The 15229-nt window shown below is 48.0% G+C and overlaps 1 protein-coding gene across 12 annotated transcripts in view; it reads left to right on the top strand.

The window, feature by feature from the left end:
• The window catches only part of LOC128930163 (uncharacterized), a 57093-nt gene that overhangs the window by 28026 nt on the left and 13838 nt on the right, over positions 1-15229 (top strand). For all 12 annotated transcript variants that reach the window (XM_078355315.1, XM_078355312.1, XM_078355314.1 and 9 more), the window contains 14 exons: positions 873-977; positions 1540-1746; positions 2929-3033; positions 3596-3802; positions 4987-5091; positions 5654-5860; positions 7043-7147; positions 7710-7916; positions 9101-9205; positions 9768-9974; positions 11158-11262; positions 11825-12031; positions 13215-13319; positions 13882-14088. In XM_078355315.1, the coding sequence (XP_078211441.1) occupies positions 873-977; positions 1540-1746; positions 2929-3033; positions 3596-3802; positions 4987-5091; positions 5654-5860; positions 7043-7147; positions 7710-7916; positions 9101-9205; positions 9768-9974; positions 11158-11262; positions 11825-12031; positions 13215-13319; positions 13882-14088 (2184 nt within the window). The remainder of the gene's footprint in view (positions 1-872; positions 978-1539; positions 1747-2928; positions 3034-3595; positions 3803-4986; positions 5092-5653; positions 5861-7042; positions 7148-7709; positions 7917-9100; positions 9206-9767; positions 9975-11157; positions 11263-11824; positions 12032-13214; positions 13320-13881; positions 14089-15229) is intronic.

Here is a 15229-nt window from a genome sequence, read left to right as displayed (position 1 = left end):
AAGTACAATATCCTGCAGAGAAGTAGCATCTAGTCTGTTGGTCCAAATGTCTGAGGCTGCTGAGCTTGCATTTGGTTCTGGTTTCGGCTGAGGCCCAGCAGGCAAAGCTGTGTGTTGGGGACCCTGGGGGAAACACAGTGATAGCAGACAGTACCTCCTGTGAGGAACTGAAAGGGGATCCTGCTCCTGATAGAACCTGTGGTATGTGTAAGTGGCCCCATCAAGAGCAGGAAGTACCCTGGTACCAGTGCCTCAGCCTCCCAATTAGCTGGGATCCCCGGTGGGCACCACCACGCCTGGCTGCTGTTGGTGTTTGATGTAGAGGCGGGGTTTCTCCATGTTGGCCAGGCTGATCTCGAACTCCTGAGGTCAAGGGATCTGCCCTCCCAGACCTCCTAAAGTGTTGGGATTCCGGTCATGAGCCACCATGCTGGCTCCACAGATTCTTTTTTAGTAGAGGTTGTTAAAATACATCCGTTGGTCCAGTCTCCTGTATACATTTCTCTAACCCTTGGTTGGCCGTGATACAGGGTGAGCTAGATGAGTATTGCAGCAACCCTTCTGGAAAGCAGTCAGGGGAAGTTTTGAAGATTTTGGGGTACAAGTTTTAATCGTTTGGACTGACTTAAGTCAGAGGCTATGGGATCGAGATCTACAAGATGAGACAGATTTTGTTCCATGGATCTGAAAAGCAGGCTCATCTGCTCCTGAGGCAACCGAATCTAGGGCCCCGTTAGAACATTCCCATCATATAATATCGCATTCTTCCATTGAGACTATTTTAAGTCCTCGTGCTATGACTGGACACTGATTTGGTCTTGTGCGAAGTGCCATTTGCTTACTGTGACCTGCTCTTCTGAATTTGATTACAGGAGCTCGAGAAGATGACGATGAAGAACGGAGATACGGAGACAGCAAAAATAAACTTCTTGTGAGTCGAGTGGTCTACTCCCTGGCCTGTCAGCTGAAGACGGAAGGTAAGTTCTGTAGGTTCACCGTCACGGAAGTGCCGAGCAGTGTCCCGTCTTGTCTCTGAGAAAGCATACACTCTCTTTTTCAAAGTGAACTTCATCCTTCCCGTCCTTCTAGGAAAGTAGCAGCGGGTATTTTAACATTTTGTTAAAGATGTAACACAGAGACGAAACGATGTAGCAACGTTTCCAGGTCTGCAGTAAGACGGGTGCGAGACTAGGGTTAACATCCCAGCTATGGATTCCTAACACGGGCACCACACCACCTGCTTTTCTCTGCAAGAGGCTAAATCATGTTTACAGGAATCTTCTCTGTACCATATAAGATCCTTCAGAACTTATAAGCAGGATCAAGGTAGAAATGTGGATGTCCTGGCTCCAAGGGCAATGAGTAGCTAAGACAAGTTGACTTTAAGGTGATCGAGAGTGCAGATGAGGAGAGTAATTTGGGGAAATAACATCTTCAAATGAATAGGCAAGGCCATCAGTGACATCCCTCAGTCCTGATTAAACCAATTTGACGTCACCAGTTTCTAACCCATCATGTGTTTGGGTTTCTCCTTTCCAGTCCCTGGCTTTTCGTGTTCTGCCCCGAATGTCATCACGGTGGCATCTGGCAGGGCTGTTGCCGGAAAAATTCCAGGGGTGAACGTTCCAGAAGCCATTGAGAAATGCTGCACCCAGCGGGAAGATAAACCGGATGTCGGAGTCCGCCGAAATAGATGTCTTCTGAGTGAGGTGGACTACTCCCTGAACTACCGGCTGAGGACATACGGTGAGTTCCATAGGTTCACCTCCACAAAAGTGATGAACGATGTCCTGCCCCGTCTCGAGAAACTGACCGCTCTCTTCCTCAAAGTTAATCTCGTCTTTCCCATACTCCTAGAAAATAGAAATGGGTGTTTTACCATTTGGTTAAAGGTGGAAGACAGAGGCCAAAGTGTTTAGCAACTTTTCCACGTCTGCAGTAAGGTGGGTGTGGGACTGGGGTTACAATCCCAGCTATGGATTTCTGACGCAGGCACGGAACCACCTGTTTTTCACAGCAAGAGGCTAAATCCATGTTTACAGGAATCCTCTCTGTAAAGTATAAGATCCTGCAGAGAAGTAGCGTCTAGTCTATTGGTTTAAATGTCTGAGGCTGCCGAACTTGCATTTGGTTCCAGTTTCGGCTGAGGCCCAGCAGGCAAAGCTGTGTGTTGGGGACCCTGGGGGAAACACAGCGATAGCAGACAGTACCTCCTGTGAGGAAGTGAAAGGGGATCCTGCTCCTGATAGAACCTGTGGTATGTGTAAGTGGCCCCATCAAGAGCAGGAAGTACCCTGGTACCGGTGCCTCAGCCTCCCAATTAGCTGGGCTCCCCGGTGGGCACCACCACGCCTGGCTGCTGTTTGTGTTTGATGTAGAGGCGGGGTTTCTCCATGTTGGCCAGGCTGATCTCGAACTCCTGAGGTCAAGGGATCTGCCCTCCCAGACCTCCTAAAGTGCTGGGATTCCAGGCATGAGCCACCATGCCGGCTCCACAGATTCTTTTTTAAGTAGAGGTTGTTAAAATACATCCGTTGGTCCAGTCTCCTGTATACATTTCTCTAACCCTTGGTTGGCCGTGATACAGGATGAGCTAGATGAGTATTGCAGTAACCCTTCTGGAAAGCAGTCAGGGGAAGTTTTGAAGATTTTGGGGTACAAGTTTTAATCGTTTGGACTGACTTAAGTCAGAGGATTGGGATCGAGATCTACAAGATGAGACAGATTTTGTTCCATGGATCTGAAAAGCAGGCTCATCTGCTCCTGAGGCAACCGAATCTAGGGCCCCGTTAGAACATTCCCATCATATAATATCGCATTCTTCCATTGAGACTATTTTAAGTCCTCGTGCTATGACTGGACACTGATTTGGTCTTGTGCGAAGTGCCATTTGCTTACTGTGACCTGCTCTTCTGAATTTGATTACAGGAGCTCGAGAAGATGACGATGAAGAACGGAGATACGGAGACAGCAAAAATAAACTTCTTGTGAGTCGAGTGGTCTACTCCCTGGCCTGTCAGCTGAAGACGGAAGGTAAGTTCTGTAGGTTCACCGTCACGGAAGTGCCGAGCAGTGTCCCGTCTTGTCTCTGAGAAAGCATACACTCTCTTTTTCAAAGTGAACTTCATCCTTCCCGTCCTTCTAGGAAAGTAGCAGCGGGCATTTTAACATTTTGTTAAAGATGTAACACAGAGACGAAACGATGTAGCAACGTTTCCAGGTCTGCAGTAAGACGGGTGCGAGACTAGGGTTAACATCCCAGCTATGGATTCCTAACACGGGCACCACACCACCTGCTTTTCTCTGCAAGAGGCTAAATCATGTTTACAGGAATCTTCTCTGTACCATATAAGATCCTTCAGAACTTATAAGCAGGATCAAGGTAGAAATGTGGATGTCCTGGCTCCAAGGGCAATGAGTAGCTAAGACAAGTTGACTTTAAGGTGATCGAGAGTGCAGATGAGGAGAGTAATTTGGGGAAATAACATCTTCAAATGAATAGGCAAGGCCATCAGTGACATCCCTCAGTCCTGATTAAACCAATTTGACGTCACCAGTTTCTAACCCATCATGTGTTTGGGTTTCTCCTTTCCAGTCCCTGGCTTTTCGTGTTCTGCCCCGAATGTCATCACGGTGGCATCTGGCAGGGCTGTTGCCGGAAAAATTCCAGGGGTGAACGTTCCAGAAGCCATTGAGAAATGCTGCACCCAGCGGGAAGATAAACCGGATGTCGGAGTCCGCCGAAATAGATGTCTTCTGAGTGAGGTGGACTACTCCCTGAACTACCGGCTGAGGACATACGGTGAGTTCCATAGGTTCACCTCCACAAAAGTGATGAACGGTGTCCTGCCCCGTCTCGAGAAACTGACCGCTCTCTTCCTCAAAGTTAATCTCGTCTTTCCCATACTCCTAGAAAATAGAAATGGGTGTTTTACCATTTGGTTAAAGGTGGAAGACAGAGGCCAAAGTGTTTAGCAACTTTTCCACGTCTGCAGTAAGGTGGGTGTGAGACTGGGGTTACAATTTCAGCTATGGGTTTCTGACGCAGGCACGGAACCACCTGTTTTTCACAGCAAGAGGCTAAATCCATGTTTACAGGAATCCTCTCTGTAAAGTATAAGATCCTGCAGAGAAGTAGTGTCTAGTCTATTGGTTTAAATGTCTGAGGCTGCCGAACTTGCATTTGGTTCCAGTTTCGGCTGAGGCCCAGCAGGCAAAGCTGTGTGTTGGGGACCCTGGGGGAAACACAGCGATAGCAGACAGTACCTCCTGTGAGGAAGTGAAAGGGGATCCTGCTCCTGATAGAACCTGTGGTATGTGTAAGTGGCCCCATTAAGAGCAGGAAGTACCCTGGTACCGGTGCCTCAGCCTCCCAATTAGCTGGGATCCCCGGTGGGCACCACCATGCCTGGCTACTGTTTGTGTTTGATGTAGAGGCGGGGTTTCTCCATGTTGGCCAGGCTGATCTCGAACTCCTGAGGTCAAGGGATCTGCCCTCCCAGACCTCCTAAAGTGCTGGGATTCCAGGCATGAGCCACCATGCCGGCTCCACAGATTCTTTTTTTAAGTAGAGGTTGTTAAAATACATCCGTTGGTCCAGTCTCCTGTATACATTTCTCTAACCCTTGGTTGGCCGTGATACAGGGTGAGCTAGATGAGTATTGCAGCAACCCTTCTGGAAAGCAGTCAGGGGAAGTTTTGAAGATTTTGGGGTACAAGTTTTAATCGTTTGGACTGACTTAAGTCAGAGGATATGGGATCGAGGTCTACAAGATGAGACAGATTTTGTTCCATGGATTTGAAAAGCAGGCTCATCTGCTCCTGAGGCAACCGAATCTAGGGCCCCGTTAGAACATTCCCATCATATAATATCGCATTCTTCCATTGAGACTATTTTACGTCCTCGTGCTATGACTGGACACTGATTTGGTCTTGTGCGAAGTGCCATTTGCTTACTGTGACCTGCTCTTCTGAATTTGATTACAGGAGCTCGAGAAGATGACGATGAAGAACGGAGATACGGAGACAGCAAAAATAAACTTCTTGTGAGTCGAGTGGTCTACTCCCTGGCCTGTCAGCTGAAGACGGAAGGTAAGTTCTGTAGGTTCACCGTCACGGAAGTGCCGAGCAGTGTCCCGTCTTGTCTCTGAGAAAGCATACACTCTCTTTTTCAAAGTGAACTTCATCCTTCCCGTCCTTCTAGGAAAGTAGCAGCGGGTATTTTAACATTTTGTTAAAGATGTAACACAGAGACGAAACGATGTAGCAACATTTCCAGGTCTGCAGTAAGACGGGTGCGAGACTAGGGTTAACATCCCAGCTATGGATTCCTAACACGGGCACCACACCACCTGCTTTTCTCTGCAAGAGGCTAAATCATGTTTACAGGAATCTTCTCTGTACCATATAAGATCCTTCAGAACTTATAAGCAGGATCAAGGTAGAAATGTGGATGTCCTGGCTCCAAGGGCAATGAGTAGCTAAGACAAGTTGACTTTAAGGTGATCGAGAGTGCAGATGAGGAGAGTAATTTGGGGAAATAACATCTTCAAATGAATAGGCAAGGCCATCAGTGACATCCCTCAGTCCTGATTAAACCAATTTGACGTCACCAGTTTCTAACCCATCATGTGTTTGGGTTTCTCCTTTCCAGTCCCTGGCTTTTCGTGTTCTGCCCCGAATGTCATCACGGTGGCATCTGGCAGGGCTGTTGCCGGAAAAATTCCAGGGGTGAACGTTCCAGAAGCCATTGAGAAATGCTGCACCCAGCGGGAAGATAAACCGGATGTCGGAGTCCGCCGAAATAGATGTCTTCTGAGTGAGGTGGACTACTCCCTGAACTACCGGCTGAGGACATACGGTGAGTTCCATAGGTTCACCTCCACAAAAGTGATGAACGATGTCCTGCCCCGTCTCGAGAAACTGACCGCTCTCTTCCTCAAAGTTAATCTCGTCTTTCCCATACTCCTAGAAAATAGAAATGGGTGTTTTACCATTTGGTTAAAGGTGGAAGACAGAGGCCAAAGTGTTTAGCAACTTTTCCACGTCTGCAGTAAGGTGGGTGTGGGACTGGGGTTACAATCCCAGCTATGGATTTCTGACGCAGGCACGGAACCACCTGTTTTTCACAGCAAGAGGCTAAATCCATGTTTACAGGAATCCTCTCTGTAAAGTATAAGATCCTGCAGAGAAGTAGCGTCTAGTCTATTGGTTTAAATGTCTGAGGCTGCCGAACTTGCATTTGGTTCCAGTTTCGGCTGAGGCCCAGCAGGCAAAGCTGTGTGTTGGGGACCCTGGGGGAAACACAGCGATAGCAGACAGTACCTCCTGTGAGGAAGTGAAAGGGGATCCTGCTCCTGATAGAACCTGTGGTATGTGTAAGTGGCCCCATCAAGAGCAGGAAGTACCCTGGTACCGGTGCCTCAGCCTCCCAATTAGCTGGGCTCCCCGGTGGGCACCACCACGCCTGGCTGCTGTTTGTGTTTGATGTAGAGGCGGGGTTTCTCCACGTTGGCCAGGCTGATCTCGAACTCCTGAGGTCAAGGGATCTGCCCTCCCAGACCTCCTAAAGTGCTGGGATTCCAGGCATGAGCCACCATGCCGGCTCCACAGATTCTTTTTTAAGTAGAGGTTGTTAAAATACATCCGTTGGTCCAGTCTCCTGTATACATTTCTCTAACCCTTGGTTGGCCGTGATACAGGATGAGCTAGATGAGTATTGCAGTAACCCTTCTGGAAAGCAGTCAGGGGAAGTTTTGAAGATTTTGGGGTACAAGTTTTAATCGTTTGGACTGACTTAAGTCAGAGGATTGGGATCGAGATCTACAAGATGAGACAGATTTTGTTCCATGGATCTGAAAAGCAGGCTCATCTGCTCCTGAGGCAACCGAATCTAGGGCCCCGTTAGAACATTCCCATCATATAATATCGCATTCTTCCATTGAGACTATTTTAAGTCCTCGTGCTATGACTGGACACTGATTTGGTCTTGTGCGAAGTGCCATTTGCTTACTGTGACCTGCTCTTCTGAATTTGATTACAGGAGCTCGAGAAGATGACGATGAAGAACGGAGATACGGAGACAGCAAAAATAAACTTCTTGTGAGTCGAGTGGTCTACTCCCTGGCCTGTCAGCTGAAGACGGAAGGTAAGTTCTGTAGGTTCACCGTCACGGAAGTGCCGAGCAGTGTCCCGTCTTGTCTCTGAGAAAGCATACACTCTCTTTTTCAAAGTGAACTTCATCCTTCCCGTCCTTCTAGGAAAGTAGCAGCGGGCATTTTAACATTTTGTTAAAGATGTAACACAGAGACGAAACGATGTAGCAACGTTTCCAGGTCTGCAGTAAGACGGGTGCGAGACTAGGGTTAACATCCCAGCTATGGATTCCTAACACGGGCACCACACCACCTGCTTTTCTCTGCAAGAGGCTAAATCATGTTTACAGGAATCTTCTCTGTACCATATAAGATCCTTCAGAACTTATAAGCAGGATCAAGGTAGAAATGTGGATGTCCTGGCTCCAAGGGCAATGAGTAGCTAAGACAAGTTGACTTTAAGGTGATCGAGAGTGCAGATGAGGAGAGTAATTTGGGGAAATAACATCTTCAAATGAATAGGCAAGGCCATCAGTGACATCCCTCAGTCCTGATTAAACCAATTTGACGTCACCAGTTTCTAACCCATCATGTGTTTGGGTTTCTCCTTTCCAGTCCCTGGCTTTTCGTGTTCTGCCCCGAATGTCATCACGGTGGCATCTGGCAGGGCTGTTGCCGGAAAAATTCCAGGGGTGAACGTTCCAGAAGCCATTGAGAGATGCTGCACCCAGCGGGAAGATAAACCGGATGTCGGAGTCCGCCGAAATAGATGTCTTCTGAGTGAGGTGGACTACTCCCTGAACTACCGGCTGAGGACATACGGTGAGTTCCATAGGTTCACCTCCACAAAAGTGATGAACGGTGTCCTGCCCCGTCTCGAGAAACTGACCGCTCTCTTCCTCAAAGTTAATCTCGTCTTTCCCATACTCCTAGAAAATAGAAATGGGTGTTTTACCATTTGGTTAAAGGTGGAAGACAGAGGCCAAAGTGTTTAGCAACTTTTCCACGTCTGCAGTAAGGTGGGTGTGAGACTGGGGTTACAATTTCAGCTATGGGTTTCTGACGCAGGCACGGAACCACCTGTTTTTCACAGCAAGAGGCTAAATCCATGTTTACAGGAATCCTCTCTGTAAAGTATAAGATCCTGCAGAGAAGTAGTGTCTAGTCTATTGGTTTAAATGTCTGAGGCTGCCGAACTTGCATTTGGTTCCAGTTTCGGCTGAGGCCCAGCAGGCAAAGCTGTGTGTTGGGGACCCTGGGGGAAACACAGCGATAGCAGACAGTACCTCCTGTGAGGAAGTGAAAGGGGATCCTGCTCCTGATAGAACCTGTGGTATGTGTAAGTGGCCCCATTAAGAGCAGGAAGTACCCTGGTACCGGTGCCTCAGCCTCCCAATTAGCTGGGATCCCCGGTGGGCACCACCATGCCTGGCTACTGTTTGTGTTTGATGTAGAGGCGGGGTTTCTCCATGTTGGCCAGGCTGATCTCGAACTCCTGAGGTCAAGGGATCTGCCCTCCCAGACCTCCTAAAGTGCTGGGATTCCAGGCATGAGCCACCATGCCGGCTCCACAGATTCTTTTTTTAAGTAGAGGTTGTTAAAATACATCCGTTGGTCCAGTCTCCTGTATACATTTCTCTAACCCTTGGTTGGCCGTGATACAGGGTGAGCTAGATGAGTATTGCAGCAACCCTTCTGGAAAGCAGTCAGGGGAAGTTTTGAAGATTTTGGGGTACAAGTTTTAATCGTTTGGACTGACTTAAGTCAGAGGATATGGGATCGAGGTCTACAAGATGAGACAGATTTTGTTCCATGGATCTGAAAAGCAGGCTCATCTGCTCCTGAGGCAACCGAATCTAGGGCCCCGTTAGAACATTCCCATCATATAATATCGCATTCTTCCATTGAGACTATTTTACGTCCTCGTGCTATGACTGGACACTGATTTGGTCTTGTGCGAAGTGCCATTTGCTTACTGTGACCTGCTCTTCTGAATTTGATTACAGGAGCTCGAGAAGATGACGATGAAGAACGGAGATATGGAGACAGCAAAAATAAACTTCTTGTGAGTCGAGTGGTCTACTCCCTGGCCTGTCAGCTGAAGACGGAAGGTAAGTTCTGTAGGTTCACCGTCACGGAAGTGCCGAGCAGTGTCCCGTCTTGTCTCTGAGAAAGCATACACTCTCTTTTTCAAAGTGAACTTCATCCTTCCCGTCCTTCTAGGAAAGTAGCAGCGGGTATTTTAACATTTTGTTAAAGATGTAACACAGAGACGAAACGATGTAGCAACGTTTCCAGGTCTGCAGTAAGACGGGTGCGAGACTAGGGTTAACATCCCAGCTATGGATTCCTAACACGGGCACCACACCACCTGCTTTTCTCTGCAAGAGGCTAAATCATGTTTACAGGAATCTTCTCTGTACCATATAAGATCCTTCAGAACTTATAAGCAGGATCAAGGTAGAAATGTGGATGTCCTGGCTCCAAGGGCAATGAGTAGCTAAGACAAGTTGACTTTAAGGTGATCGAGAGTGCAGATGAGGAGAGTAATTTGGGGAAATAACATCTTCAAATGAATAGGCAAGGCCATCAGTGACATCCCTCAGTCCTGATTAAACCAATTTGACGTCACCAGTTTCTAACCCATCATGTGTTTGGGTTTCTCCTTTCCAGTCCCTGGCTTTTCGTGTTCTGCCCCGAATGTCATCACGGTGGCATCTGGCAGGGCTGTTGCCGGAAAAATTCCAGGGGTGAACGTTCCAGAAGCCATTGAGAAATGCTGCACCCAGCGGGAAGATAAACCGGATGTCGGAGTCCGCCGAAATAGATGTCTTCTGAGTGAGGTGGACTACTCCCTGAACTACCGGCTGAGGACATACGGTGAGTTCCATAGGTTCACCTCCACAAAAGTGATGAACGATGTCCTGCCCCGTCTCGAGAAACTGACTGCTCTCTTCCTCAAAGTTAATCTCGTCTTTCCCATACTCCTAGAAAATAGAAATGGGTGTTTTACCATTTGGTTAAAGGTGGAAGACAGAGGCCAAAGTGTTTAGCAACTTTTCCACGTCTGCAGTAAGGTGGGTGTGGGACTGGGGTTACAATCCCAGCTATGGGTTTCTGACGCAGGCACGGAACCACCTGTTTTTCACAGCAAGAGGCTAAATCCATGTTTACAGGAATCCTCTCTGTAAAGTATAAGATCCTGCAGAGAAGTAGCGTCTAGTCTATTGGTTTAAATGTCTGAGGCTGCCGAACTTGCATTTGGTTCCAGTTTCGGCTGAGGCCCAGCAGGCAAAGCTGTGTGTTGGGGACCCTGGGGGAAACACAGCGATAGCAGACAGTACCTCCTGTGAGGAAGTGAAAGGGGATCCTGCTCCTGATAGAACCTGTGGTATGTGTAAGTGGCCCCATCAAGAGCAGGAAGTACCCTGGTACCGGTGCCTCAGCCTCCCAATTAGCTGGGATCCCCGGTGGGCACCACCACGCCTGGCTGCTGTTTGTGTTTGATGTAGAGGCGGGGTTTCTCCATGTTGGCCAGGCTGATCTCGAACTCCTGAGGTCAAGGGATCTGCCCTCCCAGACCTCCTAAAGTGTTTGGATTCTGGTCATGAGCCACCATGCTGGCTCCACAGATTCTTTTTTAAGTAGAGGTTGTTAAAATACATTAGTCGGTCCAGTCTCCGGTATACATTTCTCTAACCCTTCGTTGGCCGTGATACAGGATGAGCTAGATGAGTATTGCAGCAACCCTTCTGGAAAGCAGTCAGGGGAAGTTTTGAAGATTTTGGGGTACAAGTTTTAATCGTTTGGACTGACTTAAGTCAGAGGATATGGGATCGAGATCTACAAGATGAGACAGATTTTGTTCCATGGATCTGAAAAGCAGGCTCATCTGCTCCTGAGGCAACCGAATCTAGGGCCCCGTTAGAACATTCCCATCATATAATATCGCATTCTTCCATTGAGACTATTTTAAGTCCTCGTGCTATGACTGGACACTGATTTGGTCTTGTGCGAAGTGCCATTTGCTTACTGTGACCTGCTCTTCTGAATTTGATTACAGGAGCTCGAGAAGATGACGATGAAGAACGGAGATACGGAGACAGCAAAAATAAACTTCTTGTGAGTCGAGTGGTCTACTCCCTGGCCTGTCAGCTGAAGACGGAAGGTAAGTTCTGTAGGTTCACCGTCACGGAAGTGCCGAGCAGTGTCCCGTCTTGTCTCTGAGAAAGCATACACTCTCTTTTTCAAAGTGAACTTCATCCTTCCCGTCCTTCTAGGAAAGTAGCAGCGGGTATTTTAACATTTTGTTAAAGATGTAACACAGAGACGAAACGATGTAGCAACGTTTCCAGGTCTGCAGTAAGACGGGTGCGAGACTAGGGTTAACATCCCAGCTATGGATTCCTAACACGGGCACCACACCACCTGCTTTTCTCTGCAAGAGGCTAAATCATGTTTACAGGAATCTTCTCTGTACCATATAAGATCCTTCAGAACTTATAAGCAGGATCAAGGTAGAAATGTGGATGTCCTGGCTCCAAGGGCAATGAGTAGCTAAGACAAGTTGACTTTAAGGTGATCGAGAGTGCAGATGAGGAGAGTAATTTGGGGAAATAACATCTTCAAATGAATAGGCAAGGCCATCAGTGACATCCCTCAGTCCTGATTAAACCAATTTGACATCACCAGTTTCTAACCCATCATGTGTTTGGGTTTCTCCTTTCCAGTCCCTGGCTTTTCGTGTTCTGCCCCGAATGTCATCACGGTGGCATCTGGCAGGGCTGTTGCTGGAAAAATTCCAGGGGTGAACGTTCCAGAAGCCATTGAGAAATGCTGCACCCAGCGGGAAGATAAACCGGATGTCGGAGTCCGCCGAAATAGATGTCTTCTGAGTGAGGTGGACTACTCCCTGAACTACCGGCTGAGGACATACGGTGAGTTCCATAGGTTCACCTCCACAAAAGTGATGAACGGTGTCCTGCCCCGTCTCGAGAAACTGACCGCTCTCTTCCTCAAAGTTAATCTCGTCTTTCCCATACTCCTAGAAAATAGAAATGGGTGTTTTACCATTTGGTTAAAGGTGGAAGACAGAGGCCAAAGTGTTTAGCAACTTTTCCACGTCTGCAGTAAGGTGGGTGTGGGACTGGGGTTACAATCCCAGCTATGGATTTCTGACGCAGGCACGGAACCACCTGTTTTTCACAGCAAGAGGCTAAATCCATGTTTACAGGAATCCTCTCTGTAAAGTATAAGATCCTGCAGAGAAGTAGCGTCTAGTCTATTGGTTTAAATGTCTGAGGCTGCCGAACTTGCATTTGGTTCCAGTTTCGGCTGAGGCCCAGCAGGCAAAGCTGTGTGTTGGGGACCCTGGGGGAAACACAGCGATAGCAGACAGTACCTCCTGTGAGGAAGTGAAAGGGGATCCTGCTCCTGATAGAACCTGTGGTATGTGTAAGTGGCCCCATCAAGAGCAGGAAGTACCCTGGTACCGGTGCCTCAGCCTCCCAATTAGCTGGGATCCCCGGTGGGCACCACCACGCCTGGCTGCTGTTTGTGTTTGATGTAGAGGCGGGGTTTCTCCATGTTGGCCAGGCTGATCTCGAACTCCTGAGGTCAAGGGATCTGCCCTCCCAGACCTCCTAAAGTGCTGGGATTCCAGGCATGAGCCACCATGCCGGCTCCACAGATTCTTTTTTTAAGTAGAGGTTGTTAAAATACATCCGTTGGTCCAGTCTCCTGTATACATTTCTCTAACCCTTGGTTGGCCGTGATACAGGATGAGCTAGATGAGTATTGCAGCAACCCTTCTGGAAAGCAGTCAGGGGAAGTTTTGAAGATTTTGGGGTACAAGTTTTAATCGTTTGGACTGACTTAAGTCAGAGGATTGGGATCGAGATCTACAAGATGAGACAGATTTTGTTCCATGGATCTGAAAAGCAGGCTCATCTGCTCCTGAGGCAACCGAATCTAGGGCCCCGTTAGAACATTCCCATCATATAATATCGCATTCTTCCATTGAGACTATTTTAAGTCCTCGTGCTATGACTGGACACTGATTTGGTCTTGTGCGAAGTGCCATTTGCTTACTGTGACCTGCTCTTCTGAATTTGATTACAGGAGCTCGAGAAGATGACGATGAAGAACGGAGATACGGAGACAGCAAAAATAAACTTCTTGTGAGTCGAGTGGTCTACTCCCTGGCCTGTCAGCTGAAGACGGAAGGTAAGTTCTGTAGGTTCACCGTCACGGAAGTGCCGAGCAGTGTCCCGTCTTGTCTCTGAGAAAGCATACACTCTCTTTTTCAAAGTGAACTTCATCCTTCCCGTCCTTCTAGGAAAGTAGCAGCGGGTATTTTAACATTTTGTTAAAGATGTAACACAGAGACGAAACGATGTAGCAACGTTTCCAGGTCTGCAGTAAGACGGGTGCGAGACTAGGGTTAACATCCCAGCTATGGATTCCTAACACGGGCACCACACCACCTGCTTTTCTCTGCAAGAGGCTAAATCATGTTTACAGGAATCTTCTCTGTACCATATAAGATCCTTCAGAACTTATAAGCAGGATCAAGGTAGAAATGTGGATGTCCTGGCTCCAAGGGCAATGAGTAGCTAAGACAAGTTGACTTTAAGGTGATCGAGAGTGCAGATGAGGAGAGTAATTTGGGGAAATAACATCTTCAAATGAATAGGCAAGGCCATCAGTGACATCCCTCAGTCCTGATTAAACCAATTTGACGTCACCAGTTTCTAACCCATCATGTGTTTGGGTTTCTCCTTTCCAGTCCCTGGCTTTTCGTGTTCTGCCCCGAATGTCATCACGGTGGCATCTGGCAGGGCTGTTGCCGGAAAAATTCCAGGGGTGAACGTTCCAGAAGCCATTGAGAAATGCTGCACCCAGCGGGAAGATAAACCGGATGTCGGAGTCCGCCGAAATAGATGTCTTCTGAGTGAGGTGGACTACTCCCTGAACTACCGGCTGAGGACATACGGTGAGTTCCATAGGTTCACCTCCACAAAAGTGATGAACGATGTCCTGCCCCGTCTCGAGAAACTGACCGCTCTCTTCCTCAAAGTTAATCTCGTCTTTCCCATACTCCTAGAAAATAGAAATGGGTGTTTTACCATTTGGTTAAAGGTGGAAGACAGAGGCCAAAGTGTTTAGCAACTTTTCCACGTCTGCAGTAAGGTGGGTGTGAGACTGGGGTTACAATCCCAGCTATGGGTTTCTGACGCAGGCACGGAACCACCTGTTTTTCACAGCAAGAGGCTAAATCCATGTTTACAGGAATCCTCTCTGTAAAGTATAAGATCCTGCAGAGAAGTAGCGTCTAGTCTATTGGTTTAAATGTCTGAGGCTGCCGAACTTGCATTTGGTTCCAGTTTCGGCTGAGGCCCAGCAGGCAAAGCTGTGTGTTGGGGACCCTGGGGGAAACACAGCGATAGCAGACAGTACCTCCTGTGAGGAAGTGAAAGGGGATCCTGCTCCTGATAGAACCTGTGGTATGTGTAAGTGGCCCCATCAAGAGCAGGAAGTACCCTGGTACCGGTGCCTCAGCCTCCCAATTAGCTGGGCTCCCCGGTGGGCACCACCACGCCTGGCTGCTGTTGGTGTTTGATGTAGAGGCGGGGTTTCTCCATGTTGGCCAGGCTGATCTCGAACTCCTGAGGTCAAGGGATCTGCCCTCCCAGACCTCCTAAAGTGCTGGGATTCCAGGCATGAGTCACCATGCCGGCTCCACAGATTCTTTTTTAAGTAGAGGTTGTTAAAATACATCCGTTGGTCCAGTCTCCTGTATACATTTCTCTAACCCTTGGTTGGCCGTGATACAGGATGAGCTAGATGAGTATTGCAGCAACCCTTCTGGAAAGCAGTCAGGGGAAGTTTTGAAGATTTTGGGGTACAAGTTTTAATCGTTTGGACTGACTTAAGTCAGAGGATTGGGATCGAGATCTACAAGATGAGACAGATTTTGTTCCATGGATCTGAAAAGCAGGCTCATCTGCTCCTGAGGCAACCGAATCTAGGGCCCCGTTAGAACATTCCCATCATATAATATCGCATTCTTCCATTGAGACTATTTTAAGTCCTCGTGCTATGACTGGACACTGATTTGGTCTTGTGCGAAGTGC

Source organism: Callithrix jacchus, chromosome 18 (genome assembly GCF_049354715.1).
Source record: "Callithrix jacchus isolate 240 chromosome 18, calJac240_pri, whole genome shotgun sequence".
Classification (NCBI taxonomy): Eukaryota; Metazoa; Chordata; class Mammalia; order Primates; family Cebidae; genus Callithrix; species Callithrix jacchus.
Note: the sequence above shows the minus strand (reverse complement) of the source record. Positions and strands in the feature narration are given on the sequence as shown.